At 36.8% G+C, this 22,685-nt stretch overlaps 1 protein-coding gene and 1 long non-coding RNA gene across 20 annotated transcripts in view; one reads left to right on the top strand and one right to left on the bottom strand.

The window, feature by feature from the left end:
- Positions 1–22,685, bottom strand: part of RAP1GDS1 (Rap1 GTPase-GDP dissociation stimulator 1) — an 81,061-nt gene that overhangs the window by 41,678 nt on the left and 16,698 nt on the right. For 13 of the 19 annotated variants that reach the window (XR_014945394.1, XM_085545270.1, XM_015862108.3 and 10 more), the window contains exon 2: positions 10,882–10,989. Coding sequence is in view for 4 of the 19 variants with exons in the window: in XM_015862106.3 (XP_015717592.1) it covers positions 10,882–10,989 (108 nt within the window). In the remaining 15 variants the exon portion in view is untranslated. Of the gene's footprint in view, positions 1–10,881; positions 10,993–22,685 lie in introns of all 19 variants that reach the window. The other 6 variants (XM_085545265.1, XM_085545272.1, XM_085545266.1 and 3 more) reach the window with 1 other exon arrangement.
- LOC107313662 (uncharacterized) overlaps positions 1–22,685 on the top strand; it is a 63,203-nt gene that overhangs the window by 25,359 nt on the left and 15,159 nt on the right. Inside the window, exons 5-11 of the long non-coding RNA XR_014945395.1 lie at positions 2,694–2,788; positions 7,196–7,280; positions 9,717–9,808; positions 17,162–17,212; positions 18,060–18,197; positions 18,656–18,781; positions 21,538–21,636. This is a non-coding gene — a long non-coding RNA (uncharacterized LOC107313662). The remainder of the gene's footprint in view (positions 1–2,693; positions 2,789–7,195; positions 7,281–9,716; positions 9,809–17,161; positions 17,213–18,059; positions 18,198–18,655; positions 18,782–21,537; positions 21,637–22,685) is intronic.

Raw genomic sequence — 22,685 nt, 5'->3', positions numbered from 1 at the left:
TTATCCTGAACTGGATCTAGTTTAGCACCCAGACATGTGATTTGGTGGATTTATTTGAGCTCTTAATTCTCCCCATCCACCTTTCTGAAGGAAGTAACCACTTTACTAGGTCAGTTGCTTAAATAGTTTGATAATTAGTGCCTTAGTTACCTTCTTCATTTTCTGGCATCTTAATACAAATGCCATCCATGAGTGATTCTGTGTTTTGTACTCAGCCTGTGTGGACATTTTAATCTGCTTTCTTTACTACTTATATTTATTACAGGACCTTGGGTAAAACCTTAAGTACCCTCATGCTTTAGTTTTTCAGTCTGTATAACAAAAATATGAGGCCCATAGTGTACAAATCCTTTTTCCACATTTAGTTTAGTTCAAAAATGAAATCAGATTTGAAAGCTGTCTGTTTTATATGCAGGAAATGTTTCATATTCCTTTAAAGCAATCTCTTAGGAGTGTTCTCAAATGAGATCAAATGCCTTAAGAAAAATTCTCCCCAGTGCTTACTGGGCACTTGCCTACACAGAAAGGTTTTTTTTTTTCTTAGCCACTGATGTTACAAAAAAGTTTTGTTGCCAAAGCAGCTTAAGGAAAAGCTTAATCTAAGAAGAAATCATATTTGTAAGTCATAAGGGACTGAGCCAAAGCTAAGAATGAAATTTCAGACCTAAAATGGTGTATTACAGGCTCTCTAAATGCCTTTTCTTTATTTATTTTTTAAATAAACAGACCTTTTCTATTGCTTCTGCATTGCACTTCAAAAATCTAATCTAAAAAGAAATTTTTATATTCTATTACCCAAAACTGTTCACTGAAGCCTTCTGAGAAGAAAAAATATTTAATACTTATTCTTTATTTGGTGCATTGTATATTCAATGAATAGCCCTTGGAATTTAACACTGGGATAAACATCATTTAACTATTTGGCACTAACAGTACACATCACTTATTATTTATGTGAAATATAACCCCACTAAGCAGCAGTGATTACCATTCAGCATCATTAAGCTAAGCCAGTTTACTGGGAGACAGCCCAATAAAAAACAGTTGCTTTGATTTAATATGTCAAAATTGAATATGTATACTGTAATAATATATAATGTACAACATTTGTGATGAAACATTTCTGCCTTAAGTGTTATACAGTGCCATGGATAAACACAGTTTCATGAGCTAAGATACAACAAGCATCTGTAGCAAAAAGAAGGAACAATTTACAACATAATATTTGAGACAAAACTCTCACAAAATATCCATTGGGATCCCCAGTTTTCAGAAAAGCATTTGCCTATACGTCTTATCAGGTAAACTTAATGGACTTCAATGAGCTTAACTTGCTGAGCTGACCCAATTAGATTTGAACCTCTGGCTCTGCTACAAGAGATCATCTGCATCCAAGGCAGATTAGAAACTCCAGCTTGTCTGAGTATGCAAGTCTAAGATGTGGTCATGTCAGTTTGACAGTTTCCCTACTAACAAATTCCTACTGTTGATGCAGCTATTCTGCCAAAAGCTAGAAAAATAAACAAGGTGTTTTTGCTGGGTAATATTACTTTCTGAGTAATGCAATGTAAGGTAATGTAGCAAAGGAATGTTTTAGCCAGTAGAAACTGCATCTGTTCTAAGACAGTCTTCATCATCTCCAAGCCTTCTCTAGCAGAATATAAAACCTTCCACAGAGTTTTATTTACCATTTTCATTTTCTCATCAAAACTCACACTGTCAAATTTCTTCCTCTGTAATCCACAGCCACATAGATTTGTCATCTATGTACCCATAAATGCTGAATGCTCATGTTATGCTTTTTGCCTTACTTTTTATTGCATTATATTTCCCATAATGAGGACCAGGTTTACATGATGCTCAGCAAAGACAGTGTACTGAGAAATAAACTAGAAATATACCTTTGAAGAAAGAATACTTTTATTGGCACTTGCTGTCGTATAATAATTGATACTGATGATGATGCAAAACAAAATAATTGAAAAAGAAGCTGCACTTGCTTTTTATCCAAATGTTTCAAGTGCTCTGTCATCTACAAGGGCTGCTCTGAAAGTAATGCTTCCTATGTTATTATGTTGTCTCATGGCAGAGGCAGATGTTGGTAGTATGGCAGCAGAGGCTGAACCTTCCCAACCAATCCCATTACATTCTGATGCCGTATGACAGATGGCAGCAGAGGGGCACTCTGACACAATGGCATCTGACATGGGAGTGCATATAAGCCAAAGGTGTGTCACTGAATTCCTCCATTTGGAAAAAATGGCACCCACTGACATTCACTGATGCTTGCTGAATGCTTGTGGAGCCCAGAGAGTGGGTGTGAGCACAGTGAGGCAGTGGGTGATGTGTTTCAACAACAGTGAGTGCCATGAAAGACAAGCTATGTTCTGGACAGTGAAGCACAACTGTCATACCATGAAATGAAGAAGGTCTTGATCAGCTCATCTTCACGAATTGGCTAACAGTGGTGATTATGGTAAAAATAAACAAATAAATAAATAAATAAATAGGAGGCATTACTTTCGGAGCAACTTATGCATATAACTTCATACAAGTATAACTTAGATTCAATGGGACTAACAGTATATAAGAATTTGTCCTCAAAGACAAGGGTATTGGCAAATGCTGGCAGAATCATGATCATTTTTTCTATTTCTTGTACTAATTTTACTCTGTTCTGAACATTCATGCAGCAGCTACTGAGCAAAGTCAGTAGAAATTCTGAGCATGAGCAGCTGCTGCAAAAGGCAGTGGGAATTATGAAGATTCAGCATCCGTCACCACTCAGGTATCTGCATTTAATTTGATGGTTTTCTTTCAAAATGCTAATTTTACATATCTCCTGCCCTTCTTTCATTTCTTTCCTTCCTTTAAAAATAGGCACAGCTTTTATTCCTCGTTACTCCTCTACTTAGTCTCATATTTTTTCTGTTCCTACTTCCCCTCCCTCTCTTGGATTGAGAAGACAGATTCAATTAATTATGTCTGCATCACTGAATCCAAAGAAGCTGGGTCAAGACTTAGCAGCTGACAAACAGATATCACTTCATGTCTCCAATAGGCTCAGGAAATGTGCTGTTCAAGGTGCTACAGGTAGCTCAGTGCTACAGGGCAGACACATTTAATGTTGGCCTTGATTCAGCTACTTGCTAATAAGCCCACAGTTAACTGGTATCATTGTTTGCTCACTCATTTTGTGTTCTCCTGCCACTGTTGCCTGCTGGCTTGTGTTCTTGCAGCTTATTTGTTAGTAATGAGCATTAAATCTGTGAGTGCTCTTACGTGAAATAACAGTATCCAAAAGTTAATCCTACATGTGAGTGTCAAATTAGCACCTACAGGCAGTTATTGTTTTATTTTCGGCTCTAATGCGGAGCAGAGGTTCACTTTGTTACTGAATAACAATCCATGTGAGGTGACGTGTCTTAATCTTACTCTGCTCAAATTTGATTGCAATACTGGAGAAGGTTGGTTTAGTGTTGTTTGTGGCCAAGTTTGCTTGAGCAAACTGTGAAATGCTGAGGTTCTCCATACTTCAGAAAGGGAAATGAGTTAGCATAAAATGCTTCCAAAATGGGAATGAATGAAATTCATATATAATTTTTATTTCTTAGAATAACTCTGTTAGGATAGAACATTCTACAAATTCTTCTCTTCTGTGTTTGGTGTGGGAGAGTAGCCAACCTTTTACTTTCATAGAAACAAAATGTGAATTGACCCCTTCTTAAATACTAAACAGGCACAGCATTTTCTGAAGCCATGTGGCACTCTGATGTGCTACAAGTTCAGTATGTAGATGCTTGTCTGACTGTGTGAAGAATGAATTTAGCAATAACAAAAAATTATCTCTGAATTCTCTGTGATTTTGCTGCTCAAGTACAGGAATTGTTCTGTCTTCTATGGCCAGTGAAGATCAGAAAAAGTAATGTCAGTTATAGGAAGAGTGTAAGTACTAAATAACATATGAAAGTCGATAATAAAGAACAGAACATAATAAAGAATTTCCAACTCAGATATAACCTCTGTGTTAGCATATGGTTGCGAGAACTGGAAATCCACCAAGACATAAAAAATGGAAAAGTAGATGCCTTTGGAAGCAAATGCCTACTGGAGATTTGGGACATAGGATAGCAAGTCTCATCTCTAAGGAAGGAATGTGAGAAATCAGCAATCTCTGCTAAAATCCAACATTTTTTTTTCAGCAGATGCTACCACATCCTCCTCTGTGATGCCATCAAATAGGAACCATGGGGTTTTAGAAAACCTACTGGTGACTTGCATGAGAAAACCTGAACAGAAGGTTTAGGTAGGAGGGCTGAGCTCATGATCTCAACAACAGAAAGCCGAAACAGCAGGAAGTGATGGAAGAGATCTACTAGCAGTTCCTTGGGAAGTTTATAATATATTTTCCTACTGATGCAACAGAGAGAATATATCTAAATCAATACAGGGCAGTATGTAGCCAAGGTATATTCTTGGGGGGAAAAAAATAGTACAAAGTAATTATATTTATTATGGGAAAGGAAATGACATGCCAAAGAAGCCGCAAAATAAATGTTGAAATTAAAATTTTCATGAGTAATATGATAGCTTCTTGATTTATCAGGCATTAGCATAGTTCAACAAATAGAAAACTGCATATCTTAGCCAATCATATCTACAAGGGAAAGTGTGCTACTTCAAACCTTTCTCATTGCACACTAAGTTCTTTCCCAAATTTCTAAACTTCTTCCAAAAATGAGGCCCTTCCCTTCTCATTTAAGCACATCTCTATTGGTGTAATTCTGCTTTAGCATTTTTACATAGCAATGTGTGAACTCATAGGCTTAGCCTCCAAAAAACTAAGTGTAAAAAATATTTGGAAATGTGTGTGCTTGCCTTTCTGCTTCAGTCACATGCCAGACACTTTTTGGAGCTGGGTGTTGAAGGCTGAGATTAGTGGGCATTTTCAGCCTCTTACACTGAGTGTATGAGAGCCAAAAATAACGTTCTCAGCAGATTTTCAGATTTCTCATCTCTCAAATCTGGGTTATGTATGTCTGCTGTAACCTCTTGTCTCTGAATCACAGCATGTCTGGACTAGCAAGAACATTTTCTTTATTATTTTGTTATTACTGCAGTAATTGTCCCAGAAGGTCTGTGGTTTAAAAGAGAACCAATATCTCTTGTTTTCTTTTTCTTATGCAGTCCTTTTTTTTGTGGACCTCTATTTGAGGATCTCAGGTTAGCTGTAATTTTTTTTAATAGATGCAGTATTTATGAGATAGTGCTTAGTGGAGTACAAATCACTACATAGTGATATGCAGTGATGGATATTGCTTCCTCTTGTATTTTCTTTACAATTAACCTACTGTTTCCTAAATCCAATAGTATATGGTCATCTTTTGAAAAAGATGTGAAATAAAAAATAAAGCATTTTCTACTTCTCACAAGAAGTGGGAATTATATAAGATTATTAGTTTGTAACCTTTCAAAATACCTTCATCCAGTGCAAAAATGCTTTAATCTTCTCATTCCCTCCATTTTTATACAACACCCCCAGATTCCTATGCACATGTTCAGAGATCATATTTTTCTGTCAACTTAGGCTGTCTTTGATTTGAAAGTATCTGAGCCAAGAAGATCATAAATGGATGAAATTATATCCATTGTCTCACAGATTTTTTCCTGCATAAAACAATTTAAGTTGAAGTTACTCCTTTGAGTTATTATAATAATGCAATACATAAAATTGTGCCTTATAAACAAAACTTCTGAAACCAAATAATTGTTTCCTTTTTTGTAACATAGGCCTTTGGTTCCCAAATAGAAAATAATTTGAACATGTAATAATCAGGTACAATTTGTTATTCAAAAAGTAATAACATTCAATAATACAAGCCTAATGATGCCACTAGAGACAGTATTTAATACTGCCATTTTTCTACAGTAGTTGCACTGACAATTTCAGCTGGACAGGAAAGTAAACAGACCTCCCTTGCATCATCAGCAATACTTTCACTTCCATTTGTATGTAGGGGAAGAACATCAATCTGTAATTGTAATTAGAACAAAAACACAAAGTACCCTTTGATTCCAAAGCTGCTAATATAATGAAAATTTAGCAAAAAATATCACACTAAATATACAGCTTTGCTCAATACATCCAAGATGTGCAGGCAGACAGCCCTGGGCTGCAGACAAGTACATCTTGTTTGAGTGGGGCCAGTGGGCAGACTGACATCCCAGGGGAGGAACTTGCTCCTCATTCCACTGTGAGCACAGGGAGATAAGGTGAGGCACTGGAATGGGCTGTCCAGGGAGGTGGTGCAGTCACCATTACTGGAGGAGTTAAGTAATGTGAAGGTGTGGCACTTAGGGATATGGCTTAGCGTGATGCTGGTGATGGTTGGTGGTTGAACTAGAGGATCTCAGTGCTCTTTCTGACTGTAATGATTCTATGAGTCTATGACATGACCACCTTTCTCTAAGAAAAATGCATTCAGAATCACATACCAGAGTTCTTTATCCCTTGATTTCCTCCTGTTATTATTATTTTTTTTTTCTGCAGACTTTAATTCTTTTTTTCTTTACAGACATCAAAAAGCAGCTTCAACATAAGCTTTTCATTACTCTAAGCTATTTTGTGGGTGGGGGGGGGAACAATCCCTGTTTGTAGAGGTCTCAACCTATAACAGAAGGAATTCTATCATACTAAGCACAAAATGAAATCACATTTTCAATGCACAGCTAATGCTTTTTTAAAGCTGAGTTGAACAAAAGGTACAGAACCTCAAAAGCAAATTCACTGATGAAGTAATTTCTCTTTTTTCATTGTCTTTTCCCATCACTATGATAATTCTGCACTTCATACTATGGTAAACTGCCTGCTTCTGGGTCAGCAAAATTCTTTCTTGACAATAACACACCAAACCATGCCCATAAATCTAAAATGTACAGAGCAGACAGTGGAGTCATTTGTTTAATATATAGTTTTTAAAAGACAAGATGTGGTAAGTGAATTTCACCTTCTAATTTGATAGAAGGCAGTGTTTTATTCAGTGCATGATGACTGGCTGTTTCTCTGCTGCTAACTGCTTGTTGACCACGCACCACAGCCTGCTCCTAGAGATCTGAAGCACAGAAAGTTTATTTGTTTAGAGATGATGAACACTGGTGGATGGAGAGAGATCAAGCAATTGTGTTTTCCTTTCAGAAATCTGGTGGGCAGAATGGTTGCAAAGTCCCTGTCTATGCCAGTTGTCTTCACTGGGAATGATGGAAGAAGTCCACAAAATAAGGTGTGTTTTTATTATTGTAATGCATTAGCAGTGTGCACTTAGCTCTTACTCCTCTACCATTGTTCTTTCTTACAGCCTATAGCCCTTAGTTTTGTCTAGTGGCTCTAGCTAGTTTAAATATGACTGGCCTCAGCCAGAAGCACTGAAGAAATAAATGTCAGCATAAACAGGAATAAGCATCTCTCCAAACAGTGTCTCCTGAAGAAACCGTCTGTGCCGGATTTTTAGACCCAGGTGTCAGATGTGAAGGGCTATACAGCCATCTCCCTAGACAAAACAGTAGCTAAAAACATTTCAGTTTGACCTGCAAATTGCTTATCGGCAGCTATCACAAAGCACTATTTGACTCACCCTTGTGTTCTGTTGTACATGTGTACGCATATGACTTAGTTTGTTTGGTGTGACAAACTGCAGAATAGCTCATAAGGATAGAGAAAAGGGCTGTCACGTTCCATGGCACTACAGCCTGTCTGCTGTTATCAAAAGATGGGTTGGCAAAAGAGTTAGGAAAGGAAAAAAAAAAAAACAACAAAAAACGAAAGGAAAAATGGAAGGCTACATAAAAAGAAATTAAAAGCTACAACATTCATCACAGCTTTGCCACCTCTTCCTATATAGTACATAAAATGGGATTGGAAGAAAGTGATTTGTAACCGTTTAACAATAAAAAGTTAAAAGATTGCAAGCAAAGAAAATAGAACCAAAACTGTTACGTACTGCTAGAGACAAATGAAAGTTCCTTATGTTCCTGCAGCAGCCAGGAGACTATGCTGCAACTCAAGGCAGTGAAATAGTCTGAGGAACATTCTCATGTACATGCTGTAGGGGTGTGTTGAACTTGTGGGAACAAAACATTTTTATTTCCTTTGTTAAAATCACAATTACACTGGATTTTTGGCTGTTGGTAGATGGGAATGGGTTCCATTACTGTAATAATAATACACTATGTTTTTTTACATAAAATAATTTATGTTCTGAAGTCTGAATGATTTGAACTTAAATAATATGACTTTAGATACCATGGTGAACTCTCAATGAAAACAGTCCTAAGAAAATTCCTTTAAATACACTTTATTTCTTGCATTGTTTATTTTCCAGTTTTTTCTCTAATATGATGATTTACTGAACTATAATCAGAATGTAAGTTTAATTAATATAATCATACATGGGGATATCCTAAAGAAAAGTAGAATCATTATTTGTGAAACCTTACTATTAATTTTCCAGTTATTACAATCAATATATATATATATAATAATTATATATATATTATATATATATATAATTTAGTATAGACAATCTGACTTCTCATTATTACTACTCACCTTCTACCTTTCTTTGAATGCTTCCTGATGGAAACATTTTTATTTTAATGTTATATGAAAACATAAGTAATGGAACTTCCCCATATAAAACACATTCCCTGTTATTTTCCTAGATATTATTTAATTCTGCCCTCAGAGGAATCAATCATTATGACATTATGCCATGCACTCTGGGCACAGTCTGTACAGTATGAAGTCTTTAAAGAAGTCCTCACAAACTTCAGTTACCATAATATGTAGATATATGCAAATATAGATGTATGTGTGTATATACAGCCAGGAAAGTTCAGAGTATCAGATTTATTAGTCCTGTAAATTCTGTTTTAATAGCTTATTCTCAAGATATCGAAATTTGACTTGTCTGGAAGAAACTTAATAACGGTGTTATTAAGTTTTATTAAGTTTTTGCACCGTAGTTCACTTGTTCTTCTGTTTCAGCTCATTTCAGGCAAATCAAGTTCTTTAAAAAATAAAATTGATTTAAAGCATCAAAAACTTTGCTTCAAGAATAAAAAAGAGAAAACCACTTAATGTTAAAATTAGAAGCTGGTTATTTGACTTTAGTCTGTTTAAACTGTTTTCTCTGAAGAGGATGGATGTCATCTCCTAAGCCATTCTGTAATATTGTCTTGCTTTGTCATAGCTTTAATTGTTATTCTTAATATCCACATTTGTAAATTTTGTTAATGTTAAAACATTTGTGATCGTTTAGCCCTAAATCTTCTTTGTGTGAGATATATGGGTACATAGAGATGCACTGATACACAGACACAGAGGTACAGCTTGTGTCATATCTTTATGATATTACCATATATGCAATCTGTATATATATGATATATAGTGTGCCAAATAAATGAATCCATGTTAGGAAGTGGATGGGTGAGAACTATAAGAAAGGACATTCATTGGCTGCTTGATGAAAGAAGATGGATTTTCACAATATATTGTTGGCCCAATAGTAACTACAATGTTTAGAAGAACAGTTGCATAATATAAATAGTCCTTGAACAAATCTATTGGATTGGTTTAAACTCCAGAAGGATTATAGCTGTATGCTGTAAAACTACCCCAAAGAAATGGGTCAAAATCCTAATCTGTTTATCTGATTTAGCAGCCACAAGACCAGAAGAGAAAAGATTTTGGAAGGAAAGAGCAAAGCCCTGGACCATGACAGAACAGTCATCTGGCTGCAAGGAAGCACTGGTATGTTTGCTGCACATTAGCAGATGGAAAATAATTTTCTCTAAACTTGTGCTGTTGTAAAACTATGCAACTTCCATTGGCAAAATGATAATCTCTGTTATTTATGCTAAACGCATCATCATTTTATCATACCATTTCTTTTTTATTAGGAATAACAAATTCCTTAATAAAAATATTTGACATGGGAGTATTGGAAATACCAAAACCAATGGGAAATTAGATTAAAGTATTGGATATGCCTAATAACTAAACCATAACAAAAGTGATTCCTTATTTTCAAAAAAATGGTTTGATCTCTGGCTGACATCTCCCTGCAAAATAATTAAAATGAAAAAAGCACTACTATTAAATACAAAGACTGTTATTATCCACATGACATCTTTGATGTGATACGAATGGGACTTATGTTCTACCGTGAAAAACCTCATGAAGGATTTTACAACAAGAAAGCCAAAAGACTGTGATTTGTAGAATAACATAATGCAGAAAAAACAAGGCTTATCAGTAGTGCCTGGAGTATGGACACACATTTCGCAGCTTTTGGGGGGATAAAAACTAACCAAAGCAAATAAATAAATAAATAAATAAATCCAACCAAACCACACAACAAAACCATCATTTTATTTCATTCTTAATTTATTATTTATCTATCATTTAAATATCCAGCCCATTTCTGCTACTTGAAACAACTGGCAATAGTAAATGTTAATAACAAGTATGAGGAGAAGTTGCCAACTGCCAGTAGGACACAATGGTTTATTAGCAAGTAGATCCCATATCCCCTCTCCTTGTGCTGTTGGGCCCATTTGTTCATCCTTGTCATATCCTCACTTGGGAAATTTTTTGTGCTACTTCATAATACTTGAAAAAGGACTGAACCACAATGGTTTCAAGTAGCAAGATTTTCTTATCACTGTCTTCACTGGCATCTGAATGTCACAGATAGGTGTAACCCTGAACAACTGATCTATCAGCCCACTGCTTGCATGAGGTTTTAGCTACAATTTATTACCTCTCTTTTTATTCACTGATACCATGGTATGATTAAAAGTTGAAAGGTCCATAGAACTTACTGTTTTGTGCCAGAGCTTGAAGTAGACAATCCAAGCATCCCTCCAAGCTATCTGCTGTGCTGTCAGTGGCTGTTATCTTCAGCTTTTTCAGGGCATCACTTAGATTATCTGCTTGGTAAACACAAAGAAAAAAGAAATCAGTGTCCTTAGACTTTTGGTAACAGCAATGAACGTAAACAGTAACTGCAAAGTAAACAAAATTCTGTACCAGTGAAGAAGGAATTAATGTTCTGTATTCTGAGGATATAAAAAGCCTGGAGTCAAAGGGTACGCATGAAATTAAACCTTTCAAATTTACGCATGCATTTATCCTCCTGCATCTGAGAGCAGGACGCCAGCAGGCACTTTATGAAATGCTGCTGAGCAGCAATTTAGCCATCAATATTCTCTCAGCCAAGTTGGTTCAGAGAACCAGCAGCAGTATCTCTGCTTGTATCCTTCTGTATGGAAAAAATTTCCATCTTGGCTACACATTCACAACCCCCCAGTGCTGAGCTTACAGCCTTTTAAGGATTATGCCATTTTTCACCACTTTGTTGTAAGCATTGTTTATATGAACTGTGCTAACTCTTCAAATTTAATCCATCCATAAAAATATAATGCATCTTCTAGAAATAAGAAACTTCTTTTGTAAATTTCAGATAATTAAATAACCCCTCCTTCTACAGGAAAAAAGGGCAGCCACAAATCAACTCAAACCATGTAATGTAACTCTCAACAGCCACCCATTTATTCTCACAAAAGTTAGGGCAGTATTGCAGCTGCCATTTTGAGTATTCTCTGTATTTGGGAGTGAAGCAGCAGTGCTGGCAGCTGCAGGCCCAGTCTCTGGCTTTTCACGCAGATGACTAACCCTGTGCTGAATGGGCTACCCTTTAAAACACAAGTGCTGAAGCAGTTTCCATGCCAACTCTCTCAGGAGGCAGGAATTGTTACTCCAAACAAATAATGTTAAATAGTGTCTAGCCGCCTACCATTCCCCAGTGACTAATCAGAAAGCCTTCACACCAGCCCTACAGAACCGCAGGTACACCCTCTTTGCCACACATCCTCTGGGCCTGAAAGGCAGCCAGTGCTGCTTCAGAGACTCACATCAATGCAGAAAGCCCCTTCTGAGAGAGCTGGCAGCAGTTGCACTTTCCTTGCTCCTCACTTGCCCACATATAGGATGGTGCCAAGGAAAGGAGGCAAAGCCGCAGCTTCCCTGATGCTGCCATTATTTGCCTGTGAAGCACTGGCAGCCCGCTGCAGAATCAGGTATACCATGGAGGGAGAGGAACTGTGCTCCTCCTAGAGCCACTCTGCTTCTCAGCCAGAGCTGGGGCTTTCATCCCACTTCCATTTTTGCAGACCATAGAGATAAAAGTATGATGCTTCATTTTTGAAGTTCCCAGTGTTTAGGTATGAAATTGTTTATTAGGATGTTCAATTGTTTAATCACTAATGTGCATTTTCTTAGCTACCTTATGGACAGGAACTCTCTTCCTCCTAAATTCGACTCTGTAAAGACTCTGGGGAAGCCACACATAGTTCTGCTCCCTACCACCTGTCCTCACTCTCCTTGAACGAGCCAGCAAGAGAGAAAACTTTTCCCAGTATTGGCTTATGGTACTGCCCAGCAACCTTGAATGCTGCATGTTTATTTAATGGCACTCCATCAACAGCTCAACACGCACTGCCACATCAGAACCTACAATAGGCATTGAGAATGTCTCCCCCATTTGTTTTCCTACACTCCCACTTTCTGCTTCCTTTTTCTGGGGAATGTCCACTATTTAAATAGTCTACCCTTACACGTGGTATGCAGCAGGCTGTAATTTTCAAATGTGATTGACTAAATATTTCAATCCCTAGGACCAATGACTCAATTTGTCATGATACTAAGCACGCGTATATCTCACTGACATATGCGCACATCTAACTTTCAAATATCAGTCAGTGCTTACGGCAACGGTATGCCATATTACTTTTAAAACATTTTATGAAACCCTATTGCAATATAAACCAAATTGCCATTCGCTAGATGAGATTAGATTTTCTAAGTACTTTTAAAATACAACACAGGGAAATTAAATTAGAAACCATACGCTAAAACTGTGTTTTTAAAACAAATAATGATACTTCTTGAACTTCTAACAAACCTACAATTCTAAACCTCTTGCGTCTTTAGACATAGCTCTTATCCTGTGCAAAAAAAAAAAGAAAAGAAAACACAAGTAGCAATACTGCAGGAACACCAGACCTCTGGCCTGGCCACAACATCAGAAGGCCACAAGGACAGGGGGAAGAAGTGTCCTTCAGGAAACATGTTATTTGCTCACTTTGTCTCTTCTTGTCATAGCCAGGGCCTTCTCCCTCCTAAGCAAGGTTTACACCTCAAAAGACTCATTTTTCTTTGACGTTGTGAAGTATTGGACATATGCAAATAGATCTTAAACAGATTCAGAGGGTTTCTTCTTTTTCCTCCCTTCTCCTTTTATTGCCCTGAAAAGAACAAACCTTACAGTTGAAATGACACTGACAGGGATATTCAGAGTGAAAAGGCAGCAGTACTCCAGTGGGTTCCTACCATATAATTACACAAGGCTTCCTGATTTCTGCAGTTTCACAGTTGCACTGAACCTGTCATTTAGGGAGGAAGCCACAGATGCTTTCTTTTCACATACAAAAACCCCGTTGTTTCCTTGTGATCATCTCTTGCTTACTTTTCCATCTCTTTCTCTCACTCTGCAGAAGCTGTTTCCAGCAGGCTTGTTATTGCAGAGACTGATCAGGTTCTCAGAGATAAAAAATCCACAGGACAAAGCCAATATAAGGCTTTTTTTTTTCAGCTAAGTATCAGAGAAATGTGAATAAGTAGATTCTGTCAATATGTAGAGTTACGTGAAAGACTATTAGGTTGGGGAGATTTAAGAGGACAAGGCCAAGACGATCAAGGTAAAAACAAGGCTAGCTGTGATTCATATGGTATAGTTGCTCAGCAATCTGTTATCACGCTGTAAATTTGTGAAGAATCAAGTCAGAAGTTTAACAGCAGTATCAACTATTGTGTTGATGATCCCAAGCACAAGGAGTCACTTGTACTTACACCTGGCTTACAAGATTGCTGTCAGAATCATTAGTTCTCTCCCATGGAAAGCCCTAAGCCCCACAGAATTTAATACCATATATCCTAAAGATACAAACAGATAAGTTGGAAAGAGGAATCTGGCAAGCTGTCAAACCCAACTGTCCATTCCACCTCCTATTGCATTTTGATTTCCCTTGGTAATTACACAAACACTCAGTAAAATGGAGTGGATTCAATCCTTTACTAACTGCTGCTGCTTTTGGGTATGTGGCACTATTACTGCAATCTTGCACAGGCATTTTTACAGAATAGAAACTGATTCACATAAATTAATGCTTTAATATTCCATTTCATTTCACTGTACCCTTATTTATGAGAGCTTTATTATGACTCACTCCTATTTTCACTTACTAATTTCTTTCATGCAGAAGTACTGTTTCTTTATCTCATAAGAAAACTGGTAGTTCATCACCCTTGTTTTGGGTCAGGGCTTCAGGAATTCTGGATAAGCTACAGATAGTTTTACAAGGTGTGTTTGGTGACACAGTTTCTGTGTCCAAGAACTAACTTGCTAATTTTGCTTTGAGTCCAAACCATCTTCATCCAAACCACAGAGAAAGTAAAAGTACACCAAAAAGATACCTTTTCAGACTAAGATTAAAAATTAAGTAATTAATTCGTGTTTCAGAAAGGTATTTAGATTGATAGCAGCAGTCTGAGCAGTTCATTTTTCTCCATCTTGTGACCTTTTTCCAGTATATTGATATTTAAAAAAAATAATACATGTATCATTAATATTTCCTGTATCTTTTGATTGACACTCAGTATACTGTTGTGATTTCAGGTACTGATGCATTATGGTTGCAAGTTATCCTATTCATTCTGAATTCCTGTTGTGCTGTACCAGGATGATCAAGAACTGCAGACTGCTCTGCAGACATTGTTCAGTCCGCAGTGTCAGAGAAGGTGCTCAGGGCACAGAGATGCACATTTCAGAGAGCAGACAAATAGACAGGGGTGCTGTGGCAGGCATGCAAGATACATCTGCAGGTGTCTCCAGGCACGCAGGGTCAGTAATAACCGGAGGCAGTAAAAAAGGCACAGGAATGGCTGAGCAAAAGTAAGGAGTGCCTCAAAAAATTAAGTCAGCAAGAGCTCTTCATGTAAAAAAGATGACTGAGTGAAAATGATTGAGGTATATGGAACCATGAGCAGAGCTAACTTGATGAAAAGAAAGCTGCTATTTACTATTGCTCCTAACACAACTACTAGAATACAAAAATGAAATTATTAAGCAAGAAGCTAAAAGGAGAAAGTATATTTTCACACTACTTGTAACTAAAGTGTGGAACTGTTATGAGGCTGGAACTGTAAACAGATTCATTTAGTTTATTCAATGAGGAATTTTTTCGTGAAGAAACTAAAATCCATGCATGACTGAAATATGCATAGAAATTCTGGATTACAAAGTTCCCAGTCTGCAGATTACTAGAAACTGGAAGCATGCCACTTAGCCCATCCCATCTCCAACCTGCACAATGATTTTCCTGAGATACACTACTACACGTTCAGTCAGAAACCGGACAAATAGGTGCCTCAGTTCATGTATGATGCACTGGATTATAGGGAAGCTGTATGGCATTTGCACCGTCACATCATGCCTCAGTTCACCAAGAAAAGATATTCAAACAAATCTCCCCAGCTGTGCTTGGATTTTGCTGTCCATCTGTTTCCACCTAACAACCTGGGAATGACTTTAACCACAATGAGAAAGGTAAATCCTGTGTTATCAGCTGCATTTTTGGTGCTGAACAGATCCTGAGGCAGACCCCAGCCCTAAGCCAGATTAGTACTTAAATCCATGAATCCGGACTTCCTAATCCAGTAGTAGTTTATTGTTGTTAAATATAAGACAGAAATCCTGCTTGTTTGTCTGTGTTCTACCATGTTCAGAGATGGGCTGAAGTTCCTCTCTGTCCAACCAATTGGACTAGTACTAAGGTAATACTGATCAATCATTACTTGCAGGGCTAGTGCTGCAACCTGCTTTTAACTTAGGTACACTTGCTCTACTTTTCTAGCATAGTAGCTAATTTTAATGAGATTGCCTATTTTTGACAACAGTTCAGATGCTTCATTCTTAAACAATTTCTGAATCTTAGATATATGCCATCTGGTCTGAAAAACTTGCTACTCTTTCATTTATCTGTTTCCTTCATCATCTGTTCTTCTGACACCTCAGTCTCTCATAGAGCTTCATTTTTATTACCTGCAAGTACTGATACAGTATAGCTCACTGCCACCTGTGCAGCAAGCTACCTAATTATTTTTGGTAATAATCAGGTCAGTTTATATAAGCTAATAGCTACTTAGTTTGTATTTAAAACCAGGATAGAAACCCAAACAAAACAGCACCAGCCAGTACCTGTTCACTTGCAATCTCTTGCCATGTCAGAATTTTGCAGCAATTCTATGCAAAAAAGGCTGCATTTTTTTTAAACAAACAAACAACCTCTGAACTCCCTCAGTAACATGCCCCATAAGATGCAAGAAACATACACCTTTGCATGTAAGTAGAACCAAAAGGGTCAAACCTTTTGATTAATACAATATTATTACAAACATATTTACATTGATCTGTAGCTGCTGTAATTTGGTTTCTGCATGCCAATGATCCTTTCCTTCTTACTTAAGTCCTGACTTGCAAAGACAAGATAACACAGCCGACACTTCAGAAGACTTTAAAGAATACTGGAAGACTTTTGTCCCCTCTCAAAGAAAACGCGATGCAGATTTAGATATCTTTATACTTTATGATGAAACATTGAAGACCTAAAGAAACTCTATTGTAGCATATGTACACCATACTTGTAGTACTATGTACACCATAGTGTATGGTGTTTGAAAACACAAAAGTCCTTAAAAGTTCTGTTTAAAACATTTCCTAGAAGAAGATGAAACAGATCTTTTCACACATAAAACAGAAGTATATTGTTCAATACAGAGAATTGGTACTAAAATTTCATTTCAGTCTCAGCTAATGTTAGAAAAAATACTTATTTTTATTAATGAAGACATACGGTTGTAAGTTTATGAAAAGATCCATTCTGGTACTCTTTTAGTAGGAATAGAACGAAACGAGTAATACACAAAATACATATATTTGACCAATAACTGCACATTTTCTTTTCATATCATTTATTATTCAAGGTTCTTGATCTTCCACACAACCAAAACCCAGGAGACAAGAAGGGCATGAAGGTAAAATACTAATTAGGACCTTTGTTAAACAAAAGCTTTTTAATATCTTAGCAGACAGAAATGCACACCATCATCTACAAGCAAAACTGAATCCCTTCAGGGTTACAAATTGGTAATAAGGCAGGTAAGGTGCCTCTTTATCCCAAGTGGTGTGCTGTGTCAAGATTAGTCAAAATTATAGAAAAAAAAATGCAGTTTTCCTCCATCTTAATTTCCACATGTTCACGTGACTCCTCATAAATATATTCACTTCATAAAGTCATTCATCCCACAGTTCGTTTCTTCAGAGTCACCTTACTGGATAGAAGATCTTACCTTTCTCCATTTTAAAAAGCTTTCTTAAAGAGAATATTTAAGTGGTTTATCTCCACAGATTACGGTACGATTATAACCTCCTCTGATTGCGCCTACTCTGAAAGCTTTGATCCTAATGTTGACTCAAGTTAATTGAGTACAAGTGGCAAATGTTAATTAATCAAGACACCACATGAGCAAGAGGAAAACTTTCTGGAAAATGTTTTTCATTTTTCCTTCAAATTATTTCCCTGATGCATTAAAACAAACACTGATTTTTTTTGTTTGTATAATCTAATGCGGCTCCCAATTTTCTGTACCTTTTCCAAGTTCTGTACACGCTAGGGATTGTTAAACAGCAAAATGCACAGATAACACTGGAAGTTAGCTGAGTGGATATTCACATGAGGCTTTAATGCAGGACTTCGATCATAAGTATTCATTTCTCATCTATATAACAAAGTTAATCTACCATTAGTTGTTTAATGAATTATTTGTTCCCTTTTACAAATACTGGGCCTATCATCTTCTCCTACATTTATTTTATAAACAGAACCTGGGCATTAAATAAATAAATGGAAATTGGACAGTACAAGCCTGAGGATACAATGTTCCAGTACTGAAGAAGCCAAGAAAAACTCTTATTAACTTCAACAAGCTCAAGATCTGATCATTGGCCTACGCTATGCAAGTAAGTACATATAAATTATACAATCAGTATATTATGACAGTGTCTGTCATAATTACATTTATGCTATCAGTTTGAGTTATTGAACAAATACAGGAACAGACTGTATGCAAAGGCCCCAGGCTCATCTTACTCCATTTGCAGCGAGAATTTTGCCTGAATATGATACCTGGGCTCAAAACTAATATTGCTAACTCTGCTTCAGTGTTGCATTAGTGTTCTTCTTGAAGCCTCAGATACTCTAAGAAGTCAGCTGTTATGAAATACTAATCTGTAACACAGCATGTTTCTCCCTATCGTGGGCTTCCTGAAAGCCTTCAATATGGAAATGAGGCACTTAAAAGGCAAACGGTGCATCCACAGTGTGCCAGAGATTTGGGTTTTTTTGTTTGTTTGTTTCTTTTTCTGTTTGGTTTGAAAGCCATTCTGAGAGCTTTCTTGAAGACAATGCCAATTTTCAGCTTTCAGATATTCCTTATGGCAGTAAAGCCGTGGTGGTATCAGAAGAAGGGGATTCACAGAAATAATGCAATTTTATATCTTTACCACTGTCTTTCAATGGAAATATGACATCACTACTGCTAGTGGTAAGTGATATCAGAAACCAAGCTTTCTGAGTATGTAAGATATTTTTGTTATCTCTTACAAAAATACAGGCTTTGCCTGTTTATTACAAAGTCTATTTCTAAATTGTTTCTAACAAAATCAGTAACTGTGTAAATAAAACAACCTTAAAGTTGACTAATCTATAACAGGAATATGTATCCATTTTCTTTCTTTTAACTGCCATCAGTTTCAGAAACAACAAATGCCTCTCACAACTTTATTCTTACCCACCTCACAGAAGTGACAACCTCTGAAGCTGCCAACGTGGTAGCATTAAGGGAAGGTATGTGTGTAATTTTGCATACTAGGAAAAAATATTAAGCTTCCTGACACATTTTCTGTGAGCTTTTCAAATATAGTAAGCTAAAAACAAAATCTCAGCCCTTGACCTGTTGAGTGTTAACAAAATTCCATCTGGTCACTTAGGAGCTGTGCCAGCATTACCACACAAAGGGCCTTTGAGCCATTTGAATGTTCAAGAGTCACTTGACAGCTTTTTTATTTATCCCCTCTTTTTCTTTTTTTTTTTTTTGTCAGATACACACCTAATAACATACTACAGATGGTTAGGTTCTAACAAGTTTACTTGAATGTAAGCTTGAAACTACCCTCGAAAGTAAACTGCTGAGTATTTGCTTTGGGTTGTTGCTTGGGTTTATGTATTTTTTTTCTAACATTTAGGATTGTTCAGTCTGCTGCTGCTCCAATTTCCTTTTTAGGCAAAACAAAAGTGAAAGTGAAGACCTGGTGTGTGGCTGTTCTAAATGTGAACATAATAAGACTGCTCAGCCTGCTCGATACCAACAGAATGGGAGTATGTAGTAAAAATGTCACAGTAAGCAGCAAGTTAAACAAATGTCCTGTGACAGATACCTTCATGGGGGAAACAAATCTCACTCTGAAGTGAGAGAGATTTCAGCAATGGATGAGTACTGCACTCAGTATGCACTAAATGTGTATCTTTTATTGCCAAAATAGGTTATCGATTTATTCCTTAATCACTGTGATAAAATACGTTCATTTAATAGTGAAAAATAAATTCTGCTTTGTAATCTATATTCGAATCTATGTTGGAAAAACAAAAAAAGGCTTGATAAAAAAAAAAAAAAGAAAAAAAAAAGAAGTAAATAAATGGAAATTTTCAGCCACGTAATCTAGCTTCAGAATTAGCCCTGACTGACTTCCCCACACTCCTAATGATCTGCTTTTTCAAGTGATGCTCTGAGTCCAACTGATAAGGTTATATACACCATCCACACACAAAACTGCGCTACCTGGCCTGGTACACAGATTTCAACACAAAGCAGCTAGTAAAATAATCAGCAATAGTTGAATCATAGAATGGCCTGGGTTGAAAAGAACCTCAAAGATCATCTAGTTTCAATTCTCTTGCCATGGGCAGAGTCACCAACCACTAGAGCAGGTTGCCCAGAGGCACATCCAGCCTGGCCTTGAATACATCCAGGGATGGGGCATCTACAACCTCCTTGAGCAACCTGTTCCAGTGAGTGGTTGAATAGGATTGAAAAATCACAAGACTGGGAGATGTAATCTAGGCCATTCACTATGCAATATACAGTCATAAGACAAGTAAAGCAATATTCAGTGCTCCTCTAGACTCTTAGCTAGAAGATCACTGGTCTGGGATTTCAGAAATACAGAGTGAGAAAAAAAAACAAAACTATTTTAGTTATAAGCAGTGATTTAGTAACACTCATCCCTATCCCTCAACACCTCTTAACTTAATCAAGCACAAACTCTTTAAATCAGTTGGATTAATTTATGTATTAAATCTCTGTAGGATAAGGATCCAGGAAGGCCTGATTCTGCCACTACTTACTTAGATGTTAGCAACTTTATCATTCTTACTGGAGTGTTCTTGTAAATTGTCTTCCACGCACGTATAAACAGTTGGAGGTTCTAATATAAATGAAATACAAAAGGGAACAGGACTTGTAAAAGTGTAGAATACTTCTACTGTTGTTTTAATTAATTTGTGGCCAATTGAAAACAAAACAGTTTTGGAAAGGATTTGGAATAGATCTTCAGTTTTGACATTCTTTTCAGCCTCTAGCTGTGGACTTAACTAGATCTACTGTATTGGCAGTAACTATACTGGTACTGACAAGAATGGCAATTACAAGGAAAATAGTGGAAATACAGAAGGTATAAGGAAAAGGGAACTCACCAGAGCTGAGGCAATCCTCCCTGGCAAGCGATCTCCAAGAGATGCTGCCTCAGTGAGGGTCAGCCCTTAAATGAGGTCTCAGAGGAGGTGGAGTTGAACTCCACCCCTCCAGGGAGCACAGCTACATAACTTTCACCTGTGCTCCCACAGCTGACCCCACACTTGCCTCAGCTGATTAATCAGTGGTTCACACTGTGATCTCCCATACAATCTACCCACTCTAATCTTCTTCACAGTCATCAGATATATGATTAGGACCCAAAGAACATTCTGCTACAGAAAATAAAACAGCCCAAGAAATGGTAAAACAGTGACTAATCTAGGATGTGCTCTGAGGCTTTAAGGAAAAGCTATTAAATACTGAATGGCAGGGCATAATGATCTTTCTACATGTTCTATAATTACTCAGCGCTATGCTTTTAGAGATATCTTCACATCTTAAGCTAAGGTTGTTGTTGAAAATTAACAATTAAAGTAATCTGCTTTGGTACTCATTGTCAGAGATCTTAAATTTTAATCTATTAATACCTTTTCTTTGTTTTGCTATAGTACTTTTGCACGTGATTACCGGCTACAGAGGGTACTAGCCTGCAGATAGATGCTTGCCATCCTAGAAGGAAGTCTGGATCCTGAACATTTTTCTAAACAGTAAGTCCTTTAAAAACTCTTAAAATACATAGATTTGTATTTCCCAATCATTTTCCAAGCTAAAAAGTTGTTCTGTGTGCTTGATTTTCAAGCTAGAGGTGTTAAAATTCAAGATTGATTAGAGGATTCCAGCAAAGCCTTTCTCCTTCATCCAGCTATTGATCTGAGCTTCTCCTTTGCACTTGCTATCATGATGTCTGTGCTGTTCCCTTTGCATATTAGCTGCATGAGAAACCTCTGATGCCCGACACAGAACCAGGAACTGGAAACTGAAAGGCTGAGGGTTCACACAAAGTGCTTTAGCAAAACCTCAACAGGAAGAGTAAATATTTAGCCTGGTGAAGTTATAAAGGACACTCTGTATTCTGTTCTTTCACATTTTATGTAGATATGTAATACATATATTTTACCAGTAAAATAAAGCATAAACAAATAGATAATGTCAGAAATGAGATTAAACTGCTTCTAAAATAGGAGATAATAAGGCATTACAGTGTACAGCTACGCTCCTGTAAGTTCCTGTAAGTTTTTCTAAAAACTGATCTACTTGTGCTATTGTTCTTTGACAGTGTGTTAGAAAGACATGGGTTGCAAATTTAACAGGTGACTCTAAAAACCTCTATTTACAAACGTCTTACAGTTCAATATCTGTATGGTGTTAAGTGCTTGTCTGTATTTTCCTATTAAGTTACTCTTGGTAAAACACTTTTGGCTCAAGAAAAGAATGGACATAAGAATAGCATTTCCTCTTAAGAACTCAATGGTTAAAATTTATAATTCAAAAATTTCTTTTAACCACAGAAGGGCTGATAAAATGTGATAGTTTCCTCATGCTTTGGAGAAAAAGGATCCTAATATTTTCTAAACTTAATGAAGAATACAAAGGAAAACAAGTGAATTGAAAGTGCTGGTTATTGGCTGGTGAGATGGTCTGATGCCATTAGTGGTGTGATGCAATTTAGTGGTTTAGCACAAATTACCGGCTAAGACAGCCCCAAATAAACAATATGTACTTGCAGGCAGACTGTGGTGCCCCCATACTGTAAACT

Source organism: Coturnix japonica, chromosome 4 (genome assembly GCF_054131305.1).
Source record: "Coturnix japonica strain WE chromosome 4, WE-NBRP24, whole genome shotgun sequence".
Taxonomy (NCBI): domain Eukaryota; kingdom Metazoa; phylum Chordata; class Aves; order Galliformes; family Phasianidae; genus Coturnix; species Coturnix japonica.
This window is presented reverse-complemented; position numbering and strand designations above follow the sequence as displayed.